At 39.3% G+C, this 27,803-nt stretch overlaps 2 protein-coding genes and 1 long non-coding RNA gene across 3 annotated transcripts in view; all 3 read right to left on the reverse strand.

The window, feature by feature from the left end:
- The window catches only part of LOC137258076 (paramyosin-like), a 258,586-nt gene that overhangs the window by 220,512 nt on the left and 10,271 nt on the right, over nucleotides 1-27,803 (reverse strand). Inside the window, exon 3 of the mRNA XM_067795629.1 lies at nucleotides 1,823-1,948. Within this exon, the coding sequence (XP_067651730.1) occupies nucleotides 1,823-1,948 (126 nt within the window). The remainder of the gene's footprint in view (nucleotides 1-1,822; nucleotides 1,949-27,803) is intronic.
- LOC137258605 (uncharacterized) lies at nucleotides 20,972-21,949 on the reverse strand. Its single transcript, XM_067796309.1, has one exon. The coding sequence runs from the start codon at nucleotides 21,947-21,949 to the stop codon at nucleotides 20,972-20,974; it is 978 nt and encodes a 325-aa protein (XP_067652410.1).
- LOC137258170 (uncharacterized) lies at nucleotides 24,362-25,438 on the reverse strand. The gene is made up of 3 exons (XR_010954615.1): nucleotides 25,083-25,438; nucleotides 24,747-24,851; nucleotides 24,362-24,544 (listed from the first exon to the last, which is right to left on the reverse strand). It is a non-coding gene; the product is annotated as an uncharacterized lncRNA (long non-coding RNA).

The following is a 27,803-nucleotide window of genomic DNA, read 5'->3' on the forward strand; positions in this document are numbered from 1 at the left end:
AGAAATGCCAAATGGGAACCTTTGTTGAGTAACCGAAGTGGTGTTACTACCAATTATACCTGTTATAAATTAATTAATTGACCATCCAGAGAATGATGACAAATAACACGTGTAGGTTTAAACCATCAAACGCGAGTTACAGCAAGGAAGATGTAATCTCTGTGTCGCATTCAGCCTGAAAACACTTATGGGCCGATACTGTTTTGAGGATACCAACGGAATTTCGTTACACAAGGAATACATACAGGCATTTGTTGTGTACTTGGGTAAATAGGTGAAATAAGGGTTTTTTTAACGTAAGAAAATTTTCAGATTTCTCTTTCAAAGGCAAAGTCATCGTTTATTGTTTACGAATTCAAATAAGTCACCTGTGTGTTTTTATTATAAATAATAAACCATTGTAGCTACCATAGCTACCAAATTTTACGTATGATATTTGCTATCACAGCTGAACCAACACTCAAAATTACCTAAATATAAAGCTTTGCAATCTTCCGGAGTGAAACAAATGGCTTGCTACGTGCCTGTAGACATCATATTTTCATGTAACATGATTAAATATCGAGGTTAAAAACACAGAAATAGGATGAAATTGGGTAACTATACCATCCAAGCATCCGAAAAAAGTACACTGCTGGGATATTTGGTTACAATCAGACAAGGAATACCATGAATATTTTTAAATAATGGCATATGATGGGCATCCGGCCTCCTGACTCTTTTGGGTGAAGAAATTCTGCTAATATGGACAGGATCCCAGTTGCTTTGTCCGTCACGGTCAAAGGAGCGGGCGCTGACCAATTTGCAGTTTGGTTTTGTAATAAGACCGTTGGCGAGAAACATTATTCGCTCCACATCAGTGCCCCTTTAACACCATCTATTTGTGGGTTTGTGCAGAAATTAATGAACCATAACACTTGAAATTTGCACTCATGAATGCTTATAAATCATGTATTTTCTTCTGCGATTTTCATGATCTGACACGTTTAAATAAACGTAACAGTGCCATTTCAGTAAGACCTGTCATGACATCGAATATATTATTTCACAGTGTTTGAAATCACCCACCCTCTTATTAGCGCCTTATGCTGAAATTAATTCAGCAGGCTAAAGGTTAAATGTGTTATGAAATATTTGCTATAATACTAAATTTGTCTGATCAGTTTCAGTAAAGTCCTAATGGAAATATATATTTATGAAAAGTTTGAAATACTCTTTTTCAGAAAAATAAAGCAGGATATTGTCTAGTGAAATCATGTTTGGAAAACTTTCTTGGGGAGGCATTCTCCAACCAGAGGGCAAAATAGCCACTGGCCTGCTAACCCATGGGTTGTGAAAATCCAGTCGGGCCAGTAATTTTCCAAAGGCCCTGACCAGACTGGCCAGTCAATTTTCATGGGGTCACTCGCTCTGACTTGTTACGTTATAATACGCTTTCAAAACATGCATGATTATGGCCTGAAAAAAATGTTCATCATATTATCGATTTAATGCTGAAAGCCATGTCATGCTGATAATATCTTATTCTCCTATAATTTGTAAGTCTTATTCTTAGTTTCATTCATATCTAGGGCTAGTTAAGTATTAACTTTCAAGCAAAGCTATTCCAATTGGCTAGCAAAATTTGGAACCGGTTTTACAGCTGAGTGTATTGTTGTGGTTGTTTTGTCAAAAGGTTTCAGCATATACTGATGTTAATACCACTTATTTTGTTGTTTTTCCACTACTGAGATTCAAGTCAGCTGCCAAGTGTTTTTAGGATGTTAGTTAAGATGAAAGCAAAGTACAACTTCCACATTTATGACATATTTGCTTTACCTACCTCTCAGGAAGCGGGCACTGGTGAGTTCTATCTGTTGGCGGTGGTCCAGGTCATTCATCTTCCCCATGTACAGATCCTGCATGTGCACCTTCTGATACAGTTGGTGACCTGCCTCATCAAGGCGTTCTGACACAAAAACCATACAGTTTACCATATATTTGTAGATTCACAATGTAATATATGCATATGTACTGCACCTGTGATTCCTCATCACAGACATACCGGTGGATGATAATTACTTTTGATATAAAGGTTACCCGCCATGCGTGTTTCACAGAGACACAAATATGGTTCAACATGGATTTATGCACAAACGTTTTGGCTCACATATTAAAGACATTTACGACTGATGCATCAGTTATAAAAATATTTCAGTGAGTTTTGTTTTATGCCGCACTCAGTAATATTCCAGCTATATGGCCGTGGTCTGTAAATAATTGAGTCTGGACCAGACAATCAAGTGATTAACACCATGAGTCGCCTTTCATGGCAAGCATGGGTTGCTGAAGGTCTACTCTACCACGTACCTTCACGGGCATAAAAACATTTTAGATACTATACGATTTGTTGAGCATAATAATACGTCTACTTTGACTCCTTTCACAGATGGAATTATTCAATGATTATTCATGATCCCTGCTTGAGGCAAATAATTCATGGTATCAGAAAAAGGCAACATGGATGCGTAAGAGTCAGTTCAGTTTGTAAAGGACGGGTCTGTTGCCTGTATGGCATGAAACAATTTGCTGGCTTTACTAAATGAGATCATTGGATAGGAAGGTGTTGTGTCTGCTGTCCAGTTGGAATGTCTTGACTTCTTTTCTATGAACATGATGAATGGACTACTGACTGGTACCATGCCATGATATCACGCATCAGCACAGGCTGAAGTTATATCATGTGAAAAATATGCGTGGTTACATTCCTTCAGTTTGGATGAAAAAAGTAAAATATCTGAAACGTATGGCAGAGTTATCTACTCCATAGTGAAACATTGAAAATACTATTTACAATATCTATCAGTGTGAATGGTGAAGGACACAAACTTGACTACAATGCACTTAACACAGATAATATAGAATACTGCAATGGCACTAAAAAGCATTTCATCTATCATCTACCCCCACCACAATCACTACACCACATTCCACAGCCAGTGGTCAGTACATCAGACCCCAAATTAGCCACTGCACTTCACAAGTAGTACAGACAGTGATGGTTTTGCACCACATCCTTCTCCAAGCCCCAATTTAAAAACTGGGCCCTTGAGGACCTTCTCCCAAACTATCACTGTATGCTGCTACTGATGTGCATGCAAAATTTGCATTAAATCAGTTGAACAGTTTTTAGATATGCTCCTCGAAGTGAAAAGGCTAAAATATTCAACTTTTTGTCATAATTAAGTCTTTATGAATCTAATGACGTCATCGCGAGTGTTCCAAATACCGTTTTGTTATAGCGTAACCATATGCTAATATATGCTTGCAAAATTTTACAAAAATAGTTCAGGAAATAATCACATTTTATTGAGCATGGGGTCGGTCTGGCAAAATGTTAACAATCCAACATATCGTCATACTTGTTCAGCTGAATGAAACGCAGCTACCAGTATCTCCCACATCGCTTTGTCAGTGTCTCGCTGGGACATGCTTGTAGCAAGTAGAGAGGTGTCTGAAAGTGAACTAAAAAGCAGGTCTCAGCAGTCGACTCCTCGCTACCATTCTGGTATTCTCTGAGCGAGCACCATGGACGAGTATCAGTGTGTGTGTGTCGGCTCAGTTATAATGATGTACAGCTGGCTAACTAGCAAGGCGACAACTATCTGAAGGTGAATGAAACACAGGTCTGAGCAGCTGTTTCGAGGGTTGGGCTGAGCAAGTGCTTTGTGTGTGTTGCTTGGTCAGTGAGTCTGGTCCACCAGGACATATTACCTGTTATATTTGGTAATGGTGCAACGTACATCCACGCAGCACCTTCTGCACCCCAGACGACGTTGGGGTAGGTGAGAATATTGATGATCCAGTTTAACTGAGATTCCATGATGACTTCTCACCATACGTACACGTTGTTTGTAAGTGCAACATGTACAAGACGTATTCCGTACCACATCGGTCAAATCCTATTGTGTCCCAGAGGTCACGATAATGACTCATGAAGTCATGTTTGCAATGGCACTCATGGTTGTTTTATCCATATGTTACTAAACAATCTTCAATTGGTCCTCCGATAATTTTGCGGATGTGCACTTAAAGCCCATGAAATGTAGGTTATTGGGTAAGAAAATATTGGCGATCGATATGGTATCTTCAGTGTTGACAGTGACTCCCTAAAGGCAGGTGTAGACATTCATGTTCACCTGCACGTAAATGGAGTTTGATCCCTTTCACAATTTTGAAATTTCATGTGATGCCAACAGTTCGCCAAGGTAGACATGGATCACCAGCGTGGAATTCGCAGGCACATTTTCAGGATGTTGGCCAAATTGTTGAATTCCGAGACCGCCTGCAAACTCACGTTTTGCGTCCTGGGTTTTCTCAATAGTCTGTGGAATATTCTGTTCCTCAACAATGCTCTGAGGATAACACTGAATAGGGTTGTAAGCCAAAAGCAGCGCTCCCTCATTCATGTCTTTCATTGACCCGTGAAGGTCCCGGGGTAGAATAGGCCTTCAGCAACCTATACTTGCCATAAAAGGCGACTATGCTTGTCGTAAGAGGCGACTAACGGGATCGGGTGGTCAGACCCGCTGACTTGGTTAACACATGTCATCGGTTCCCAATTGCGCAGATCGATGCTCATGTTGTTGATCACTGGATTGTCTGGTCCAGACTCGATTATTCACAGACCGCCGCCATATAGCTGGAATATTGCTGAGTGTGGCGTAAAACTAAACTCACTCACTCACTCACTCACGTCTTTCATTAGGTAGTGGTCTTTGTTTTCCGAAAAAATGAGGCGAGATCTGAGCATGATGTCCATGATCCAATCAGTTTTAGAGGACAAAAGCACCCACTTGTTGTCGTCGGTGAAGACGAGAGGATGAAGTGAAGTTGAGGTTTGAGGTTGAACGGTTTGTTGCCGAGGGCTTGGGATATTGTCCATTCATCCTCGTCTTTGCGGACAAGGTCGTATTGTGTGTTGCTGACCGTTCCATCTGTGTAAATGAACTTGCCTAGGTTGCTGCCACCGCTTTTTGTGGCAGACACTTTGGTGCATCTGCAAATGTGGTGTTTGAGTTGAAAAGTGTATAGTTTGCCTTTGATACCAGACTCGTCGAGGACAATGTTCCTGAGGTTGGAGATCGTAAGAGTAGGACATTTTCGCAGTCACATGACCTTTCCTGGACCTTGAGCATGAGTCATTTTTTGTGCAGTGTAACGCTCAGGTATCCTATATTCACAGGACTATGTTGAATGTCTAAAACAGAAATGTTCAATTCCATGATGGCACAGTCTATTCTACTTACTAAAAAGGTTTTAGGTCAACGAATGTAACTGACCTCTTCAACTAAAAATTTAAAAAACGACATTTTATGTGCAGTTCATTAACTCGTCAAGAAGGCTGACAGATTTACCTGCCTATAACTGTACAATGGAAATTTCCTTAATTCAAACAAACAAAAATTCAGGCACAAAACACAGAAGCAAAAGCCTGTGGGTTCAGTTACGTGGTCGTTTGATGCGACGGGGAAAATGAACACTCCCGTGGTGTACAGAGTGTACAAAAATTTCTCTTGTGATTGCAACATGAAGAGAAAATCATCAGGAAAAAGTTGTACACCATCGTCCCATGCACATGAATCAAGACAACCTGCAACCACACAACAGCACTCACTCCCATGTGTGCAGCAATCCCTGTTGTGGTACACAATCTTGGACGCGGTTACAATTCTCACTTGATCAGGCCATCACAAAGATCAACGGTAACCGAACATGCAACCCCAATAGACATGATAAAATACTATAGATGGTCTGAAAGTCATAGACAGCATTTGGTTCCTTCTATCATCTCTAGACATCCAACAACCCAGATGACTTCTGTCTGTCTTCTGTCAAAACTTTCGAATTTGTGTGTAAACAGTAACTTAGTCAAATGGATAAACGCCTATATGATTGACAGACCTCAGTGTGTTACTGTGAATGGAATGAAGTCTTCCACTGCCAACCTGTCCACTGGAGCACCACAAGGATTGTTTTATCACCCATTTACACCAACGACTGTGTTAGTAAAGCAACAAACTGTTTTAACATCAAATTTGCTGATGATACAGCTATTGTTTCACTTCTTAAATCTGACTACAAAAATGCAGTATCTAACTTTACAAAATTGGTGTAAAGACAACTTTTTGATCTTAAATACTAAGAAAACAAAAGAAATGATTATTGATTTCAGAAAGACTTGTGATCCTTTGGCTCTGATTTCAATCAACAACGAAGATATTGAAATTGTAAACACATACAGGTATTTGGGCACTGTTCTTGATTCAAAATTATCCTGGAACGATAACGTTGATTATGTTTACAAGAAAGGTCAGCAGCGTTTGTACTTCCTGCGTCATTTAAACACTTTTAGAATTGATTGTTTAACTTTTAATCTTCTTTGTGGGTTTGGTAACCTGTCTGTTCAAAACAAAGCTAAACTCAACAAAATTATTAACACAGCACGCAAAATCAATGGCTCAGAATCAGTAACTCCTATTGGCCAAATTTACAAGCAGCAAATTGCTAACAAAAAGTGCAGAAAATTGTAAATGACAGCTATCACATTCTCTATTATGATTTTGAATTTCTTCCATCAGGATGCTGTCTGTGCATGCCGACAGCCAGAACAAACAGGTTCCGTCATTCTTTTGTACCAACTGGTATTCGCAGTTAATATTTTTTATAACTTTTGTACCATCTTATCCCATGAGGCTTCTTTTAACAAACTGTTTTCACATTTTATCTCAGCATGTTAGTCGTATCCTTGACTTATCCAAACACTTGATGTACGACTTTTATCACTAGTTCAGAAAAGAGCTTGGCAACCAGTGCCAAGTGCTGTACAAGGACATGAATTCTGTGCTGATAGAAATTCACACCAAGGATGTGAACAAGGACATGAAGAAAAACATGCACCTGTATGACACCAGCAACTACCAGAAAGACCACCTGATGTGCAACACTGTCAGCAAGAAAGTGCTTGGAAAGATGAAGGTTGAAAGTGCTGGCATGCCAATCACAGAACACATCGGTCTAAAGCCCAAAATGTATTTGATCAATAAAGCCTACAAGTGACCGAATAATGACAGAGCCGAGTGACCCTGCCAAGATAACACTAACAAGTCAACTGTCTTTCATCTCTTGATAAATGTGAGCTTGTTATGTGTTGTTATCCATCAAGCTGAAACATACAATCAGAAATTCCTCACTGTCTTGAACAAATTTGGAGTAGGGAGTTATTTTTGTCCACAGGCTTAAATAGTCTATTTTTTTATGACGTCATCAAACATCTGTGTGGCCTCATCATTCGGCATTGAAGCATGACCTCACATGCTCAAGTAGTTCCAAATGACGTGATCAAACACCTGTGTGACCTCATTTCACAGAAAGCTATGACCTTGGAGAACACTTTGTTTTTGACTCATCTGGCTCACACAGTCCCTGAGATCAGCTTATTTTCTTGTAAGTGGACGAAGCATGTAACATTATCAACACCATGAATACACAACTGCAATGCCTCTTGAACAAAGACAGTGTAACTAAAGGGATGATTATCAAAGTGCTTGCTGTTGATCAGTTATTGTGAACCATATCCACATATCCAAAAGGATACATTTTGAATAACCAAGCCTCTCATCGACCTGGATAACTCTAGATAGCTATTTAGATGCAAGATTCGAAACATAGAAGTTTTTGACAGATTGGGAAGAAGACCTGAGTATCATCAAAGGACATTCCACACATTTCTACAAAGAAATGGTGCATCTTTCCAACACAGGAGAATGAACAGGAGATATTGGAGACCCTACCTGGATGACCCTAAGAAATGGACCAAATATTACTATTTGCAGGACAAAGGCTATCCCAATACCTTTGCTAACAGGGATGATTATGTGATCTATTACAAAAAGCAAGGGATTAAGATGGACCTACCCCCTTCTACAGACATTTGCTCTAACCTCTCCGACCCTACAAGTCGTCAACAGGCTAAAGCCAAGTTGAAGAGAGAAAGTGTTGTCCACAGGGAAAAACACAACAGAAGCAGTGTTACAAAGCGAATGAAAACAGATATTTAAATAGAGACAAAAGGCTAAATGTGTCATTTAGACTCAGAACACCATGCAGTCAACAAGGTGTCTTGTGTGATATAAGACTTTCTCTAGGATAGACAATGTGTTGAGACATAGAAGACAGAAATATCAGCAACCCTCTTTTCCTCCTCCTCTTCTTGCTCAGCAGCAGACAGAGTCACCAGTGCAGCCACAGCAGCAACATGTGGGTGATGAGTTTAGACTCTTATACCCAGTTACCATGATCGTCTCAAGGCCGCCCTCCTCTGAGCTTCTAGAACCGATGAACACTAAACCTTATCCTGAACATGTAATATGGCTCTACAAATGATGGCAGCCCTTGTTTAACACCATTCAAACCCATGTTTATCCCCACGTTGAATTTCATCAAGGCATTCCTTCCGACCTGGAAAAGGATGTGTTTCTGGACCCCCTGTGGTGAATGCAGTTATCCTTGATTACTAAATGTCAAAAGCCAGCAAAGATCTACACATTACAGATCTGTTACAGAAGGAAGTCATCATCGTAATCTCTCAGTGATTGCCTGAAACTGTCATGATACGGGTCTTGGTCCAAGTGAGGGTAACTTAACTGTAACTGGCGTGCTGTTATGCTTGGAGGAATTAACACAGCAGTGTCTGAAGTCACAAGAAGCTGATTTTATTTACAAGAGATAAAATAACAAGGGTGGCCACAGAGAGTTGGTAAAACCCTCTGGGCTGAGGGCTAGAGCTGACCTGTGTTGTGAGTCTAAACCCTACTGACGGACAAATGGAGGTGGAGATTATTTAACTAAAACAATACAAAGATTATGATTTGCTGACTGATACTGATATAAAAATGGGTATAACCTACAATAGCCAATGAAATACAGAATAAAAAAATGGAGTGTGTCCTACCAGAACAACTTCAATGACCAGACAGGGGGAGTACTTAATCTCTTAATCCTATTCTAAGTGGCATGGGCTGGTGTTTACATAATGCTATGTTACTGTAGGTGATGGCATGTTTACCTCATCAAAGTAGTTTATTAACCTGTCTAGAAATGACCCTTGTCTTAGTGAATGGTTTGTCTTACAGTGGAGTTCTGATTACCTCAGGCTAGGAATTTAACTCTGTGAAACTGTGTGGTCATAACTTATACCTTTTTCAATAGAATGTCTGTGAGATACGTTTTACTACTTTTGACAGGAGTCTTTGTCTAAGCTATTTAAACTGATACACATGATGAAACTAATATTCTATATTTATATTTCCCTAATATTTCAATGCTAATGTATTGCTTGTACTGGTTACAATAATGAATTTTGGTATGAATTATCACTTCATGATAGAACCAAAACTTGTATTACAATAACAATCCGAAACAACGAAGGAACTGTCATCGACTGCTTCTGTTCAATAACCCTATTGATACACAACCCATCATGACCATGGCGAGACAGATGTATCCACGAATTATAAATATTTCATAGACCAGTTTTAAAGGAGTACCCAGAACCCTTATGGTTCCTTGTTCGCTGATCTAAAACCACAAACACCTCCTCCTCTGTGACTTTGTTCTAATGCATTCATATATTTCCCAACTACTTACCCACCATGCAGTCCATCTTGACAAATCTCAATTCGAATAGCTCAGTGTCTTCCAGCAAGGAGAACAGTTGAGCTTTCCTCAGGCGAAATTAACCCCTCAGGCCCCGCTCTTTGGCTTGGAGTTTGAGGTCTCATGCAGTATGGGGTTGGATATACTTCATGTCGAGCAAGGTGAGCAGTTGCAGTTTCCTCAGGTGTGAATAACCCTTTAATCCATGTTTATTTTAGTGCACTGAGTTTGTCAACAGTTGTCATGATTGCTATATCAATGTGCGAAATGTTTTTTTAAAAATGAATAATTATATTCAGATGCAAAATCAAATATCTGACATTCAGATATGAATTCAAATGTCTAATAGGTTTATATATTCACATGTGAAGTCAAATGTCTAATAGGTCAATATATGCCAAATGCCAAATTGGGTGCTCAAATCAAAGGGAGACAACTCCATCAGCCTTTTTTGAAATGAAGCGCACATAATTTTTTTGGTTAAATTTTTATTCTAAGGAGTTGGTTGTGTTCGTTGAGATAATCTCTTTTGGTGAAGTAGATGAGATGACCTTGAACCATGTCTGCTCCATCACTGCAATCCCACACGCTTGACGAAACCTTTTCGAATAGACATCATGTGGATGCTGCAGTAGTCGGTGGTACATTTCCTGTCACAGGTTTTCGTTTTTTTCTGAGAAGCACATACTGAAACAGCATGTGTCGTCCCATCTTTATACACATGTATATATATCATGTATATATATTTTATACACATAACATATCTTGCTGCTCCTTGAAAGGAGTGTAATACTGAGAGATGGTGGGTTCGTCGCCAAAGGGGTCAAACCGTTCACCGGTGAGCAGGTAGTATTCTTACATGGCTTCATCGATGTCTTTGAGCATTTGAACAGCGTGGTTTTCATGGTGGAGTTGCTCGTTGATGAAATTGATTCTTTCTATACGTTTTTCGTGTATGCGACTTGAAAGGCCTGCAGGTGTTCCATGACGTTTCCGTTTCGATCTATTTCAGTCCATTACAGACAGCCTGAATGATATGGATCCTGGCACTGATCAATCTATCATGAAAAGCAAGATAACTCATTTCATGAAAGACATTTTAACTCACATAGATATGCCTGAAGCAGAGAGCAACACTAAATCTATACCTGCTGAAGATTACAGTGATGAAGATGCTGCTGGTGATGATGATGAAGATTAGCACGACAAAGAATCAAAACATGGCAAGGGAATGTACAAACCTTGTCTGGTGTTCCAGCCCTTCAGTCGAGGTTAGCCATAAGAATGACATAGAAGAATCAGTCTTTGAACCAGTGTAAAGGATGGAGATGTGGACTTATTGATATATCAAAAACACAACCTATCAAGAAGTTAAAACAGATTTCTCTAAATGACACAAAGAGCTCCTTATCAAAGAGACAGATGGTCCTATACACCAAGAGACCAGCCAATTTGAGACCTCTAGCGGACAGATCTCTTTCTGTGTCATAAAAGTCACACAGTGATAGCCTACTCCATCCTATTGCAGCTATATCCTCACCTGGACTTTCTCAAATTGAACAGTGAGAAAACTGAACTTGTCATCATGTGTTCAGAGTCTATCAGAAGCATGTTAACCCTGCCAGACCTCGTGACTGGAGACTGTCTCATTCCTCCAAGTGAAAAAGCGTGCAACCTTGGTTTTATCTTTGATTCATCTCTGAATGCAGAACCTCATGTCTCAAAAGTCTGTAAAACAGCATTCTATAACATCAGAAACATCAGCCAAGTAATAAGATTCCTGAATGTAGAGAATGCTACAACTCTAGTCCAGTCCTGTTTGTTGTCCCACCTCGACTACTGCAACGCATTGTTGTACGGTATACCAAAGCGCCTTATCAAAAAGCGTCAGCAATGTCAAAATGCAGCCGCCTGACAGGTGACCAAGACAAGAAAGGATCAACACATTAGCCCAGTTTTAAAAAGATTACACTGGCTCAAGATCGCACAGAGAATCAAGTACAGGATCCTCACACTAGTTTTCAAGGCGACACATGGACTGGCACCCTCTTATATACAAGACATGATAAATAAGTATGAGCCACCCTGGGCCCCTATTCTCAAAAAGTTCGTAGCCTTAAGAATTCTTAACTATGATCATAGTCAATGTCTTAAGACAGAGCTTAAGAGTTTCTAAGGCCATGAATGTTTCGAGAATAGATAGCCAGGACTCTCAGACCAAGAGGACAAAATCTTCTCAGTATCCTGAGAAACCCAGCAAAACATGCTTTGGCGACCTCAGTTTCTCCAGAGCAACCCCTGTTCTTTGGAACAGCCTTCGACAGGAGATCTGAGCCATCACGAAACTAACTACTTTTCAGTCGAATTTGAAAACCCACCTTTTCGCTGAAACATATTGTTAATCTTTGTGCAGGCTCCAAAAGCGCTTCTGAGTAGTTCCTAAACTGGATACGAGCACTACAGAAATACCTATTTATTATTATTATTTTACATATAAAATGCATTAGTGATTGTGAAAAAACAAAAGCAATATCTTAAGCGTATAATCGGAAATCAAAACTGCAATTTTTGTACTTGGGTTTACCTTCCTCAAAATGAAGCAGCCGCGATACCGAACCCAGTCGGAGCCAGTGGGTGTGCACTCATGTGCAACAATGCCTTGTCATTGGCCACTGGTTCATTTGCCGAGATGCTTAGCTGGCGCTTTGTTTACTGTTTCTAATTTCAAATTGCAGACAGGCAGGCAGACATATAGATGTCAATATACCAGAGTCTGCATGTCACAATCAACATGTTTTGTTTCATGTAACTAGTAGAATATTTAGTTGTTTGTGTACACAAGCACGATTAGACTACTGCTCACAACCTCATACTCTGTTTAGGCACACTGTTTCATTCTCCACAAAATGCGCATGCATTGTGAGCGCAGCACAGCATAGCTGTTGGAACCACTTTAATTAGTGAATCATTTGAACTCCGATTTCGTGGGCTTTTTTCATCGCATTTTTTTTCTCAACTTTATCGGTTAAACAGGCATTTTTGATGTTTTTTTTTTTGGTAAGAGCATACCAGACGTTATCAGAATCTGCAACGTTGTGTTTTAGGTTGCATGTGACCTTTAAACTTTTTAAACATCACTGAACCATGCAGATTCCTATTTTATATTTATCTAACTGATATTACCCGATTTTTACTCTTGTAAAGACTGACCTTATGCTACTAATACAAAAAGGTGTTTTTTCTTAATTCTAATGGTGAGTGAGTTAGTTTTACACAGCACTGAGCAACATTCCAACCATAGGGCAGCAGTCTGTTAATAATCAAGTCTAAAGTAGACAATCTAGTGATCAACTGCAAGAGCACAATTGGGATCTATGCAATTGTGTCAACCAAATCAGCGAGCTTGACCTCCTGACCTCCTGATTTCTATAGTTGACTCAATGGTGTTATTCATATTTTACGCTCCTCGAAAACAGCTATGGTTATGCTTCTGCAAATCAATCACAACAATTTGCTAGCGTTTCTTTGTTCATAACACCTTCACAACACCGAGGCTGACATATATACACATAATATGACATATTCTAATCATATTTTATCACAATATAATATATATCTTTGGATTTCATTTGAAAATAATTGTCCACCAAGTTTATCTACAACTGTCATTGTAACAATTGTAATATCTACAACCATTACACTTATAATGTATGTCAAACTATGCGCACAAAATGGGTGACAGGTTGTTGCTAGTGTGTGAGTAGCATACATTTGCTAACACAGAGATGTACATGCTTTTACAAAAAGTATCCTGATGCAATACGATTAATTAATAAAGCCAAGCTCTCTATCATCATATACAATGAATAAAGTTGAATCTATCAAGACAAACTATATCTACAATCATTTACTACTAATGCATGCCAAACTATGAACTTGTCAGAAAAATGGAGTGACAGATGTAGTAGATGTTAATGATTATGTATCATACAGTTGCTAACATAAAGTCAGACGCATTCTAATAAAAAAAATGATAATTCTGATACAATATGATTAATTGGTAAACCCATTCCATCTATCTATCTATCTATCTATCTATCTATCTATCTATCTATCTCCATCTACAATGAATATACATCAAAATAAAACTATTCCCCTATAAGGATTCCTAATCATAATGTTTAATACACAACAATGAAATAAGCAGCAAACTTAAGGAGGAACTGGACGACATGATAGACTTCTTAAAATTTCAAATAAAAATGGATATGGGCCCAAAAGATGATGATAAGGTTGTTTGCCTTACATCATTTGGGTGCGAAATTGCGTTTCAACCCAACATAAATAAGTTATGCATTGTCACAAACCATAACAGAAACCCGGCGACTGTCTTTATTATATTTTATTATAGTTCGCCGAGACACAATTACCTCCCATTGACTGATTTTTCAGCAAGCTGTCTGACACATCTGTCTCGCAAGACGATTACTCACACGCGATCAACATGTGGAATAAACTGGGCTGTAAGAATTTGGGTGATTACCACAATTTATATTTGAAAACGGACATGTTATTGTTGGCTGATTTACTCGAGATATACAGGAGAATGTGTTTGAAGCAATATAATTTGGATTCGGCATGGTATTATTCATCATCTGGTCTTTCATGGGATGCCCTACTGAAAATGACTGGTGTGAAATTAGAACTGTTAACTGATTATGATATGCATCTGTTTATCGAGAAAAGGTTACACGGTGTTATTTCCATGGCCTCCAAACGCTACTCCCATGCCCTTAACAAATATGTGGAAGGCTACGACTCTGATAAACCTACCAAATACCTACTCTAACTCAATGCCTGTAACTTGTACGGCTGGGCAATGAGTCAGCATCTACCGACCGGGGGGATTCGAACGGCGTCCTGGGGAGACAGCCCGGAGATACCGCCGGATTCAAACAATGGCTATATCCTCGATGTGGACTTGGAATACCCAAGGAGTTACACGATTCTCACAACAGCTATCCCCTGGCTCCTGAACATTTGAGGGTTAACCCCGATTTGATATCCAAGTACCAACATAACTTGCTGGGGGATGGGCGGCCAGCAAACGTTGAAAAACTGGTGCTGAATTTGATGAATAAGACCAACTACGTCGTTCACTATTGTAATTTTCAGCTGAATTTATTGCTGGGCATGAAGCTGACTAATGTGCATAGAATACTGAAGTTCGATGAAAGCCCCTGGATGGAGCCCTACGTGAGAATGAACAAGGACCTGCGAAAGCTGGCCACCAGAGACTTCAGGCATCAGAACTCGAGGGAGATGGCCAACCTTGGGTAAACGATCGACTGAATGGGTAGCGTGGGACGCAATGAATTATGAAATAATGAGACTACTTGATAAGAGGCCAGTCGACGCTATCAGACTGAAATCACTGAAGACGGACCAGGGAGAGGTTTCGTCAGACAGCAATTATTGATCGTGCCATATCACACAATATTGCCGCCCACGCAAAGTAAGTTAGAAATCAATATGTCTCCTCTAGGATAGACCCGTTATTGAGATTATTGCTCTCGGTCCAGAGTAGTTCAATCGGTTGAGGTGCAAGCTTATCGTGTAAAGTTGCGCAGCTGTGAGTTCGTATCCCGCCATTGCCTCAGCAGGATTCCTTGCACATTTTCATGACGCCCTTCTACAATTTCGTGAGCAAGAGATCACGATCATATCAGTTAGGTCTCTGAAAAGGGCCTAGCTGAGCTGGGGCACTCACACTGTGAGAGAAGGCACCGACACAGTGTTCCTTGGGAGAAAATGTGCCAAAGAAAAATAGAAAAAGAACAAAAATTCTCCTTTGGAGGACTGTTACACTACAAATGGACCCTTTTAATCTTTTCTAGTAAAAAATTGATTTTCACTGTCATGACCATAAAAGTGCCATTTCACGGTCATAGTGACCAGGGTGAGATTAACTGCACATCCAACTGTGGTCTATACAGTAATGGTGAGGTCAAAGAGCCTGACAAAAGCTTTAATTCACAAATGAAGCTTTTCAGCTGGCTTTTTTTCAAAGTGGTCCCAGACTGTCATTCTTATTACTACTACATCAGTTCGACCAGGCACATCAGGAAATAAGTGAGAGAACTCAGGAATCTGACATCTGAACTTTCTGAGCAGGGGACAAATGTGATAGTTTCTCAACAAGGTGAGCTAACACATCAGAATTTCTCAACTTTGGTGAAACATTATCACTAAGTTCATCAAATTTCACACTGCTAACGCCATCATCAATGTTGTCAACATGCTCAACATTGTCTTTAGTACAATCAGTAACTGGGGAGAGTGTGGCAATACAATGGACCTGTTTGGTTTCTAACCTGTCATGATATCTCAACAACACATGCACCTTGATATCTTGATCTCAGTTGACCAGGAATGGGAAGTAAAACTAACACTTTCTCGCCACAAGTGAAATTTCTCTCTTTTGACTTTCTGTCATAGTTTTATTTCATTTTAGCTTGTGAAATGTTCAAGTTTGGTCTTGCCACTTCACTTGCTTTTGAAAGTCTATCCCGAAATGTAGACACATACTGTTTTCACGGCTGTCATTCAGCCATTGTTCTTTTGAATGTTTCAGTGGCCCACGCACACTCTGACTCCCTGACAGCAAACAACAACAAATGCACAGCAACATGCCAATCTTTCTCTGTCTCAAAACAATAAGTCTTGATAACATTCTTCCAAGTTTGATGAAACCTCTCTATAGCTCCCTATGACTCTGGATGATAAGCACTAGCAACAGGCTAGCTTAAGTCTGAATGGATAATTGAGGTTCAACGGTGTCGCTGAGTGTCACTTCCTCTTCCTTTCTTAACATTGTCATGGACGCTACTTTTAGAATTTGAAATAAGCTAATATAGTATTCCCAGAAATTATTGAGAATCATGTTGCGTCATGTAACTCATTACGTTTATTAACTTCTGGCGTTTTACTTACATAAACATGTTAAAACATCATCCTTTTACAGTCTCAGTCTTGTTTTAGTACTTTGTTAGACCTCCTCGCTCAGCAATGCATGCCTGAATACGCCTAGGCACACTACCCATCAAAGTTTGTAGGTAATCGTGTGACAGGGTATCCCAATATTGGACCACCTCGGCCCTCATATCTTCAATATTTCTCAGTCCCTTTTGGTTTATTCTGTCCTTCATGACTCCCCACACATTCTCAATTGGGTTTAGGTCTGGGCTGTAACTGGGCCAGTCTAAAACTTGAACATTTTCGCCCGACAACCACTGTTTTGTGTAGCGCGCAGTGTGTTTTTGGTCATTTTCATGCTGGAAAATCCAATCATCTTCATACAATGTTTGTGCTGTCGGAAGAAGGTGACCATTTATAATGTCAGCGTATCTTTCTTTTGTCAAGTTTCCCGTGAAAACACACAATGGCATCACTCCGCGAGCCGATATGCCACCCCACATGTGAAACTTCGAGCTATGTTTTGGTCGCTGGTAGATAGGTTTGACAGTATCTTTGGTCCAAATTTTCACATAATTAGGGAAAAGCCAAACAGAACTTTCATCCGAAAAGAAAACATTATCCCAATTTTGATTTTCATGAACCCGACACCAGTTTAAACGTTTTTCCTTTTGTGCATCTTTCATCAACGGCGAGGGAATTCCACGTTTTTTCACCCAATTAAGTCTCTGTAATTCCTGCCTAACTGTTTCATTGCATACCTGAGGACTTCCTCTGCTAATCATTTCATTTCTGATGTTCTCAACACTTTTCAATTTGCCCCTACTCACAATCTGCCCAAGTCTTCGGTACTCCACAACACTGAATTTCCTAGGCCGACCTGCCCCTGCTTTGTGCTCTATCCCAGTTCCTGTTTGAATATTCTTCAAAGTTCTGTATACTGTAGACAGAGGAATACCATGTCTACAAGCTAACACTTTAGCATCAGCCTCACCCCTTTCAAAATCATCTAGAATGAGCTTTCTTTTCTCTCTTGCTGCAAATTCTGCCATGTCAACAGAGGAAGCCGTCTGCTCAGACAAGGGAGATAACTCTTGACATAATGAGCTGCCTTCTAAGCCTTTAAGAGTTGTCTCCCTTATTTAGTATGCTTAGTGCATAGTGAAAGCCCTTTTTCCAATCTTAGCATCATTAGAAAAAAAACAAAGATTTTCTCAATAATTTCTGGGAACACTGTACTTTACCACAAAATAACATGAATTGTTAAGTTGATTTCTTAGGAGTTGTTTGAGGTTTGTATGGATATTTTTGAACATAACATAGGAATGTGGTGAACCTGTTATCAACTTGGAATAAATTTGAACGCGCTAAACAATCAGCATCGGTTTGCACATTCCATGCTACGAAAATCAAACACTTTACAGTTAAAATCATTGTCATTTGCAAGAATTCATCACTACGCTAGCATCTAATTATGTTTAGGCTTTTCGTTCCTTACCACATCAGCTGCCATTTTTATAAAACATTTGATATCCATCCTTAAATTACATGTAAAATCATAATTTCGTGTCACGTGACCAATATTTGTTAAAAAGAAAAATTAACTGTACTATGGGCCACTGGTCCTTCACTACTGAATAAAACCTGTCTGTCTGTCTGTCTGTCTGTCTGAGCTTATTTCAGTGTCCATCCCTCCAGGAACGCCACTGAATGAGGCTGTGTCCATCATTGCCTTGATTATCGTTTCTGTAGTCTCTCTGACAGTAAGAGAAGGAAAAGAAGAAAAAATTTCAGCATCGAAGAAGAAGATATTATTAAATGTATCAGGAACATGCTACAATTTTAAGTAAAAAATTCAGTAATGAAGTCACGAATAAGGCCAAGGCTGCCATCTGGCCGAGAATAACTGATGCAGTCAACAACCAAGGCCTCTGCTGTCGTGATGTAGAGCAGGTGAAAAAGAAATGGGGAAATATGGCACAAAAAGCTAAAAAGACCTTTATAGAGTATCGAATGCTGCAAAGGAAGACAGGGGGTGGACCCCCGCCTCCAGAGATGAGCCAGACTACCAAAACGATAATCGAGGCAATGAAGGACACAGCCTCAATCAGTGGCGTTCCTGGAGGGATGGACACTGAAATAAGCTCATGTGGTAAGAAACAAGAGGCTTAGACATAATTAGATGCTGGCGTGATGGTAAATTCTCGAAGAAGACAATGTTTTAACTGTAAAGTGTTTGATTTTCCTAGCATGGAATGTGCAAAATCGATGTTGATTGTTTCGCGCGTTCAAGTTTAATCGAAGTTAAACAGTTTCACTGCATTTCTACGCTGTGTACCAAAACATCCATACAAACCTCAAATAACTTCTAAGCCGTGTTTACATGCACCGTTTACCCCCTGGGGTAAAATACCCCCAGGGGCGAATATGCCTCCTGGAGGCAAATTTCGTCATGTAAACGGTGCATAAAGGGGGTAAATATTTACCCCCGAGGGGGTATTGGGGCAAAGTTTGCCCCAAGTCATGAGGTAGGGCAAATCTGTTTACCCCATGGGTATATTTACCCCCAGGGGCAAACGTGTCATGTAAACGCTTTTTATATATTTTTACAGGGGGTAAATGATAAAAATGTAACACCCCTGCAAAGAAAATGGACTCTTTTTTCTTGGAAATCTATTTTTAGCACTTATCCAATCGGCTGCATCATTAGCAACAGTCTTGTCCACTTTGAAGAAGTGAAAATGCCACCAAAGAAGAAGTGTTCGCGAGGTAATTCATGGTGCGATGATAGCACAAAGTGCCTTCTAAGTATCTGGGGTGATTTGAAAGCACAATCCCATCTGGACAGTCCTTCGAAAACAGACAATGCTGTATATACAACAATCAGCAATGCTTTACATGACATGGGCTATGAGAAAACCAGATCTCAGTGTAAGGAAAGGATGAAAACTCTCAAAAAGTCGTACAGACAATGCCGAGATGCATTGAAGAAAAGTGGGCAATCACGCAGAATGTGTAAATTCTTCAAGGAAATGAATGAAATACTGGAGATGAGGCCAGCCACATCTCCTGGAAAGGCAATCCAGAGTCTTGAGCCACCAATATCAGATGCAGAAAACTCTGAAGCTGCTGCTGATGATCTTGCTGAAGAGGAGATGGAGGATGTCATACCTCTGCTTGAGGGTGAGGATTTGGATACAGATGTCTCACAAACCGAAAACAAAGATGGTACATCGTATGCTGAACCACAAGCAAAAGAAAAGGCAATAATCGAAACTAAAGCATCAAAGCAGAAGGGAAAACAAAGAAAAAGCCGCTTTCAAGCTTCTTTGGAGAGTGTAATGGACAGATTCAGTAAGTCAAATGAAAGTATTGAAGCAAGTCAAATTGAATTAGAAAAGAAGAGGATTGAACTTGAAATGAAGAAAATACACGACGAGGCTCACAGGAGAGAGTTTGAACTGAAGAAACTTGACAGAGAGGAGAAACAGCGAACAGCAGACAGAGACCACCAACTGCGAATGCTCCAACTGATCATGAGCAGCAGACCACAGTTTCCTCTGCAGGCACCTATGCTTTCAGGTCAAGGTTCCGTCTACCCAGTGCCATCTTACAATCAGGGCTTTGATGACTACAAGCAGCCAGTACCCAGCACAAGCACTGCAACTCAACCAGGCGTCTCAGATTACTCAGAGGTAGAAATACCCCCCATTCATGGTCCCAGGAGAAGCCCTGGCGGTGTTACCCACAACACTGATGGAAGCAGTTTTCATAACATGTGATACACGTGCTCACTGACTGATTTTTTAGAAAACTGCTAAATGTGTAACCTGTCTATGGAAGTTAGATTTTGTTTCTTTTTGTTCCTACTGCAACTTAACACTTGTTTACAAACGACATATTGTTCAAAGCTTCAAATGAAGCATTTTGTTGATTTCAGCTTTAGATTAAATTCTGGTTAACAAGGAATTCCTAGATTTCAAACTGCGAATGTCATCTTTACTTATCCACTGTTGGATTGAACTGAGAACACACTATCTATATAACTGATGGCAGCAGTCTTTTTTAAAACTTTATGACGGGCGTTTTTTTTACTTTAAAGTTAAACAAAGAGTGTTCTGTTTGCAGCAGCAGTTTATTTCTTTAATTTAATGATGTTTGCAAAACAAAACTCTTGTTCTGAAGTCATGTTATTCACTTGAAGAGCTTCAAATAAAGAAATGTCTTGATTACAACTTATTTGTTCATTTAATAAACATGGATAGAGTAATCACTGTTTCAAATGTTCATCCAAAAATTTTCATTGTCTTTCACTGGCAAATTGTGCAGTCAGTGCTTCTCGAAGAGCTGACCCAGTGACTGGATCTGGATGAACTTGGTGTCCGCACTCTCCTGTTTCAGCATCTACCTCCTGCAGCCAGTCTGGGTCGAACAACTCATGCTCATTCTCACACATGTTGTGCAAGGCAACTGAAGCTGCAGTGAGTACTGGCACAAATTCCACATCCACATCAATGCGCTTAGATAAACGTCTCCATCGCCCCTTGAAGCGACCAAATGTGTTTTCAATAGTCATGCGTGCACTGCTGAGTCTGTAGTTGAAGTAAGATTGTTCCTCTGTCAGAGCCCCTCTGTTACTATATGGTTTCAGTAACCAAGGACACATAGGGTATGCAGGGTCTGCGATGATGACAACGGGCATATCCACTTTCTGATCAGTCAGACCTACACTGACCATCATCTCTGCTGTCTGCGGTAATATCTCACCACCATCTACCAAAGCCCTGAGTTTAGAGTTTGAGAACACCCTTGCATCGTGAACTCGACCTGGCCACCCTATGCAGACATCAGTGAATCTGTACTTATCATCACAAACAGCTTGCATGATAATTGAGTAGAAGCCTTTTCTATTCACATAATCAGAGTGGAATTGCTGAGGGGCCACAATTGGAATGTGCGTTGCATCAATAGCACCTCCACAGTTTGGAAAGTTCCATTTCTTTTGGAATCCTGAAATAACCCTTTTAAGTTCTTCGCCTTCAGGGAACTTGACCACAGCCGGAAATATGTATGTGTAAATGGCATTACACACCTCATGCACGATGCAGCAGACAGTGGACTTGTGTATTCCAAAGAGATTGGCAATGGTGCGATATTCTCCTGTTGTAGCGAGAAAATATACTGCAACTGCGACTCTGTGTTCAAGACAGATAGTTTGGCGAATTCTGGACTGCTTTTCAAGATGTCGTCTAAGTTTTTGACAGAGAAGATTGAACATTGCTTTTGACATACAGAAGTTCTCTCTCCACCGAGTATCATCAAATGCTTGTACGGTCACTTCCCACCAATGTCGACATCTTCCTCGTTCCCATACACTTCGCTCTCTGTATAATGTGGATGTCACACATAACACCATAACTTGCAAAAATCTGTTTCTTCTCCTTTTCCTTGACAGCCGCCTGTACCTGTCCATGGTCAGATTGAAATGAGAATGATGAATACCCACCCCTGTCTTAAAACCCATGTAAACGCAAATCCTTTTGCCCCTTTGCCCCTGGGGGTAAATTAACCCCCGGGAGGTAAAATACCCCGGGGGCAAACAGGTGTCATGTAAACGCGGCTTTAAATCAACTTACCAATTCATGTTATTTTGTGGTAAAGTATTAGCTTATTCCAAATTCTTAATGTTGCGGCCATAACAATGTTTTGAGAGGAAGAGGAAGTGACACCCAGCGCCACCATTGAACCTCAATTATCCATTCAGACTATAGCTAGCCTGTTTCAGAAAACTTTACATAGCACTAAATGTATATAATTTTTAGCCTCCCACATGTTCATTACAAAAAAAGAAATGACTTAATACTTCATACCCTGCAGGTTATTAAAAAAGTTAAGAAGTGTTGAGATATCCCGATGTACGGTATTGTCAATGAAGCAAGTCAAAAACATAATTTTCATCGTTAATGTCCGTAACTTTTTTTAAATTCACTAACCTTGAATGATAAATTATGTAGTCATATATTGTACACGAAATCATCACGTCTTTTCTTCAGATGTAGCTTTGATTCCATAGTCTTTTTAAAACGGCAAAGCTGTCGCCACACTTAGGGATTTGTATAGGTTGTCAACAGAGTTTTCTGGAAGAGCCTTACTTTTCGCTTTGTAGCGAGCGTGTGATACTATTTTTAGATAGCCTGTCACCAGCAGTCATCTCATTTTACCAAAAAATATGATTGCTATTTTTTTTCTTTAACATGGCACTGCTTGCGCACCGCAGTCGCGGTGAAAAGAAAAGAAAATAGAAATAAATAGGGTGTTTTGTTTTGGTATGTGATCAAATTTGGAGGTTTCTCCACACACACACACACACACACACACACATAAATAAAAAAAATCTATAACAGATATATTATGTATCCTGTATGACTTAATTCCATTTGAAAGTAAATATCTTAATATAGTAAAAAGTAGTTTTTAATTGTTGATTATAAAAACAGAAAATAATGAATGAAAACAACAGATGTTAGCGTAGTTTAAGAATTCTTTATAAGAAAATTATTACAAAAAAAAAGTTAGGTATTCAATTTTCAATAGGAAGCAGTTGACATAAAATATAGTTCCCTAGCCATATAAAATACATGTTACTACACTACATGTTCACATATTTTCCAAGCCTATTCCATAGAGTCATAAATGAGTTACATGCAACATACTTTTGAGACATATATTAGTATATTTACATGTGATACACTGTAATGCTTGTCAATTACAGAAACAGTCAATATGGCGGATATGGAAGCATTGGATTTGGTATCATTTCCTACGAATAGCCTGCAAAGCATTCCAACTGATCCTGAATGCTGCGCTGAAGCACCAGAATCATCAGTGGATATGTCTATCGAATCTTCCAAAGTTCCATCATCATGCCATGAAGACGAGGTACGGACTGAGAAGAATTCAAGGAAAACCAGGAAGACGAAATGCAGTCATGATGATGTAGTCCATATGCAGTACCTGGTCTTAGCAGGAGAGAGGGAAAATCAGAGTCTGAAAAAAGAAAACTTGATGCTAGAAAAGCAGAGGTTGAAGCTACAGATTGAACTGCTACAAAAATTCATGGCTCAAAATGATTTGGACATAAACCTTAATTCTACACAGCTTCTGATGTCTATGCTCCATGAAGCATGTCATGATTAATTCTGACATTGTCAATATAGTAGTTTATTCATAATGATTAATTGAATTAAATAGTAAGTCTAATTAAATTCTCTCCTCACTCATATCTAATTTCAATAATCCTCAATATCATTTAATGAAATATATATGTGTTATAATTGACCTGTTTCTCATTTATGAATACACTTAGCTGGTGTGCCAAATGTTATAATTCATGCTTTTCTGATTATTGTTTTTAATCAGAGACAATCCAGTTAAATTACACCTTTGGGATAAGGTCACACTGACTATATCATGTGCCACTATGATTTTGGTTCTGTTAATATTACAAACAATAACATTTTTGTTCTATACATATGTAACATCTGTGCTTGTTTCTAACCACATTCTTGACATAGTCCCATAAATTAATACACAAGTAATCTTGAACATAGTTAAACATGTTTGTTTTTTAAGCATACAGATCATAATAAAAAAACACAAGAAACCTTTACTTACCTAGTTAGCAAAGAAAGTATTTGCTATATGATCCCTGATGGCCTTGCCATCATTCCTTCCTCTGTAGATCTATCAGTGGCTGTTCCTGTCTCACATGGGCTTCATCGATATCTAGAACGTCATTACGAAGGATGGCTATGTTGTGCAATATTGCACATGTCAGTATGACTTTGCAGACCTTTCCAGGGTTCATACGGATCTAAAGAAAAAAACAAAGGCACAGTACATTATTAGCTAAATTAAACGTCACATACCTAATCAGACATTTAGTATATTTAGTAAATCTTATCACATAAATATATAAGTGATTTGTCATATATGTCTTAATAAAACAATAGATTTCCTTTCGTACTATCCTTAATTTAAGCCTATTGCAAGGAAACGCATATACATGTTAATACCTCAGAATGAAGAACATGAAACCTTCTCTTTAAACGGCCAATCTGTCATTATATTTCTCTTGATGTTGCCCAAGTGGGTGAAGGTAGGTAGTGAGTAAGTATTGTCTGCAAACAAAACATCAGCATTAAGGAAGTTTTCATTGGACAAAGTTGAATAATGTGACATACAAATAAGAACATTTCTCTGCATTCGAAACATACCACATTATAATTCAGATGTATGGTAAACTACTTTGGCCTTGATGAGCAATAAGTACTAGCTGATAGCTGGAATTCAGACTTTTCAACACATTAGATTTAAACTGCAAGTTTATACTCTAACATATGAAAATTTACTGGCATGCATATCCACTATCTCCAAGGGCAAACCCATCTGAAATTCTTCTGTGATTGGCTTCCAAGTGTTGTCTCAGATTGGATGTTCTAAATATGTGACTGTCATGGGTGGAGCCTGACCAGCTGGCACACAAGCTGGTTATATTTCCTGTTAAGAAAATATGTATATATCAGGAAAGAAATATCAAGTTGTGTATATATAAGAGGGAAGAAATAATTTCAAATTCATAAAAATATTTGTCCACCTACACATTTATCATTTGCAGTAAATCAACTTTTACCAAACAGACTATACCAAGGGAGCTCACTCTCATATTCTGTTTACCTTTCAAACGGAAGACACAGTTTTCAATCATGTACATTGCTGGGATAAATCTGCACGATTTGCCACATTTTGAAAGAAGTAAATATTGCAAGTAAGTTGGATAGCTTATAAGTGTTGTTTTCGTACCTTTATCGTCACACACAGCTTGCACGTTTACGCTATGCCAGCCTTTACGGTTGACATAAGCAGGCTCATCTTGAGTGAGTGTTTGAATCAGGACATGGGTACCATCAATGCAACCGATGACATTAGGGAAACCTCCCATCTCCAAAAAACCCTTTTTGATCCTGTCTTTCTCTTGTACGCTTGGCCACTTGATGAACTGATATCGCTTTCGAACAAGAGCATCGCATACTCGATCAACTGTCCTCGAAACTGTACTCTGGTCAAGGCCAACTGTGTCTCCCACAACCTGTAGGAAACTACCGGTGGCCAAGAGTCTCAAGGTGACTAGCACCTGCATCTCTACAGTGAGAGCATGGTTTCTCCTAGTGTCTCTTTCCACATCATCACGAACCAACAATATTATGTAGTCAATGGAATCTTTCTGAAATCTGTGTCTTTGGTGTAATTCATCTTCATTAAAATCAACAACAAAATTTCTGAACTCCTTAGGTTTTCTTTCTGATCTAATGTTCATGAATGCTGCATTAGGTTGGACAATAAATGCCATTTTGTCACCATGCAGGTACGTCTTGAACTAATGCTAATGGTAATGTTTGTGAGGTAATGTACCCCCTCTCATGACGTTAAGTTAACATGTTTCTAACGGGCTGTGGATGCCACAGGGACATATATGTCCTTAACAGAGCTTTCAGCAACAGGCTTTCACTGTCTTGACGTTAACGTTCTGTTAAGGAATAGTTAACGGTCCGTTAAGATTTAACAGGCTTTTGAACAAGGAACTGATCCACACTGAGATAGTGTTGCGGGATACTTCCGTAGGTGTCTCAGTGGATATAGGGATAAAAAGACGCTTGAACCGTTGTATATGTGCGACCTATATCTTCAAAGCTCTAACTGGACATAACGATAAGATGTTGAAGTACAATATTTAGATCCCATGCTGGAGCTCTAAATCTACGTTGTTGATCTTCCAACTTGAAGGAGTGTTACAAGGCAAGTTGTTCAGGTATTTTAGTCAGCTTGGTCCCCGTTTCCATGGTGACCACTGAGCTGAGAGCTGCAAAGTATGTAGATATTGTATGTAGCCTATCAGACCTCTGGACTATCGTAGGTGACATAAATATTCTGCTATCTGTGGATATGTTGTCTTCATCGCTGTGAAGCCTTTCTTCTTGGTGTATGTCTCAAACTGCTTCCACTTTTCATCATAAAGGGTGCAAGTGAATTTACATAAAGCTAAGGTAACTGCTTTCACTGCGTTAGTCGAGTATCCTCTGTATTTTAAACAGATTTTTAATACGTTCCACATGTTAAGTCAGAACGCAGATGCGTTCTGTGTGCCTGTTTCGTGTGCAGATGGAAAAAAAAAAAATTTCCAATCTGGTAGTTGTAGTGTTGGCTGTCCTAACTCCTCTATGAATGCTGTAAACCAATGTCTTGTTGGCCAGTAAGGCGCAACCAAAGTAAGTTGCAACCTCCTGGGGCCCGTTTCACAAAGCCTTCTTACCGGTCCGACCTCGTAAAGCAGGTCATAGACTACCTCTTACTTTTTTACCCCGTTTCACAAAGACCTCGTACATTTACACTATGTCGTAAACAGCCCCAAATTTAGGACCCCGATTGACCTGTCGCTTTATGAAGTCGTAAACACTACTGGTACACAGATGGCGTCAACGACTATGGTACAGCAAGTAAAACACGCTAACTAATAAGCCTGGGAAATTTTGAGATCATGATTCACAGCATTATTTGGTGTACGGTATGATTTCAAATGTGGAAATCGGATAATTACTGTCATTATTTGATTTAAAAATAACATGCTAACGATCACTGATATCAGTTTTTCAAGTTGTTTCCAATGATAAATCTGAAACACAACCGATGAACCTAGAATCGGTTGGGATGCTTTCGAAACTATACTCACACGAACACCTAAGTGCGGTTTCCGCCATATTGGATTGTGTTTACAAAATCTCGTTTCACGAAGGCCTGTATTGAGACATCACTAATATCCCATAGTCAGCTGTGACAAATGCATCAATAAATTACCGTTACACGTTAACATGATATTTGCCACCAATACTAACAGTCTACATAAAATAAAACGAAACATACTGAGGGTGAAAACAAAGACTGCGCTAGTTTGAAACGTAAACAAACAAGAATTCCGATTTTACATTGTGTAGCACTTTATAAACAAATTCCTACAACCAGCTCTCCATTTCTTTGAATGGCTCAATACCTATATGCATAGAAAGAGTATGATAGCA

This window comes from Haliotis asinina, chromosome 12 (assembly GCF_037392515.1).
Source record: "Haliotis asinina isolate JCU_RB_2024 chromosome 12, JCU_Hal_asi_v2, whole genome shotgun sequence".
Taxonomy (NCBI): Eukaryota; Metazoa; Mollusca; class Gastropoda; order Lepetellida; family Haliotidae; genus Haliotis; species Haliotis asinina.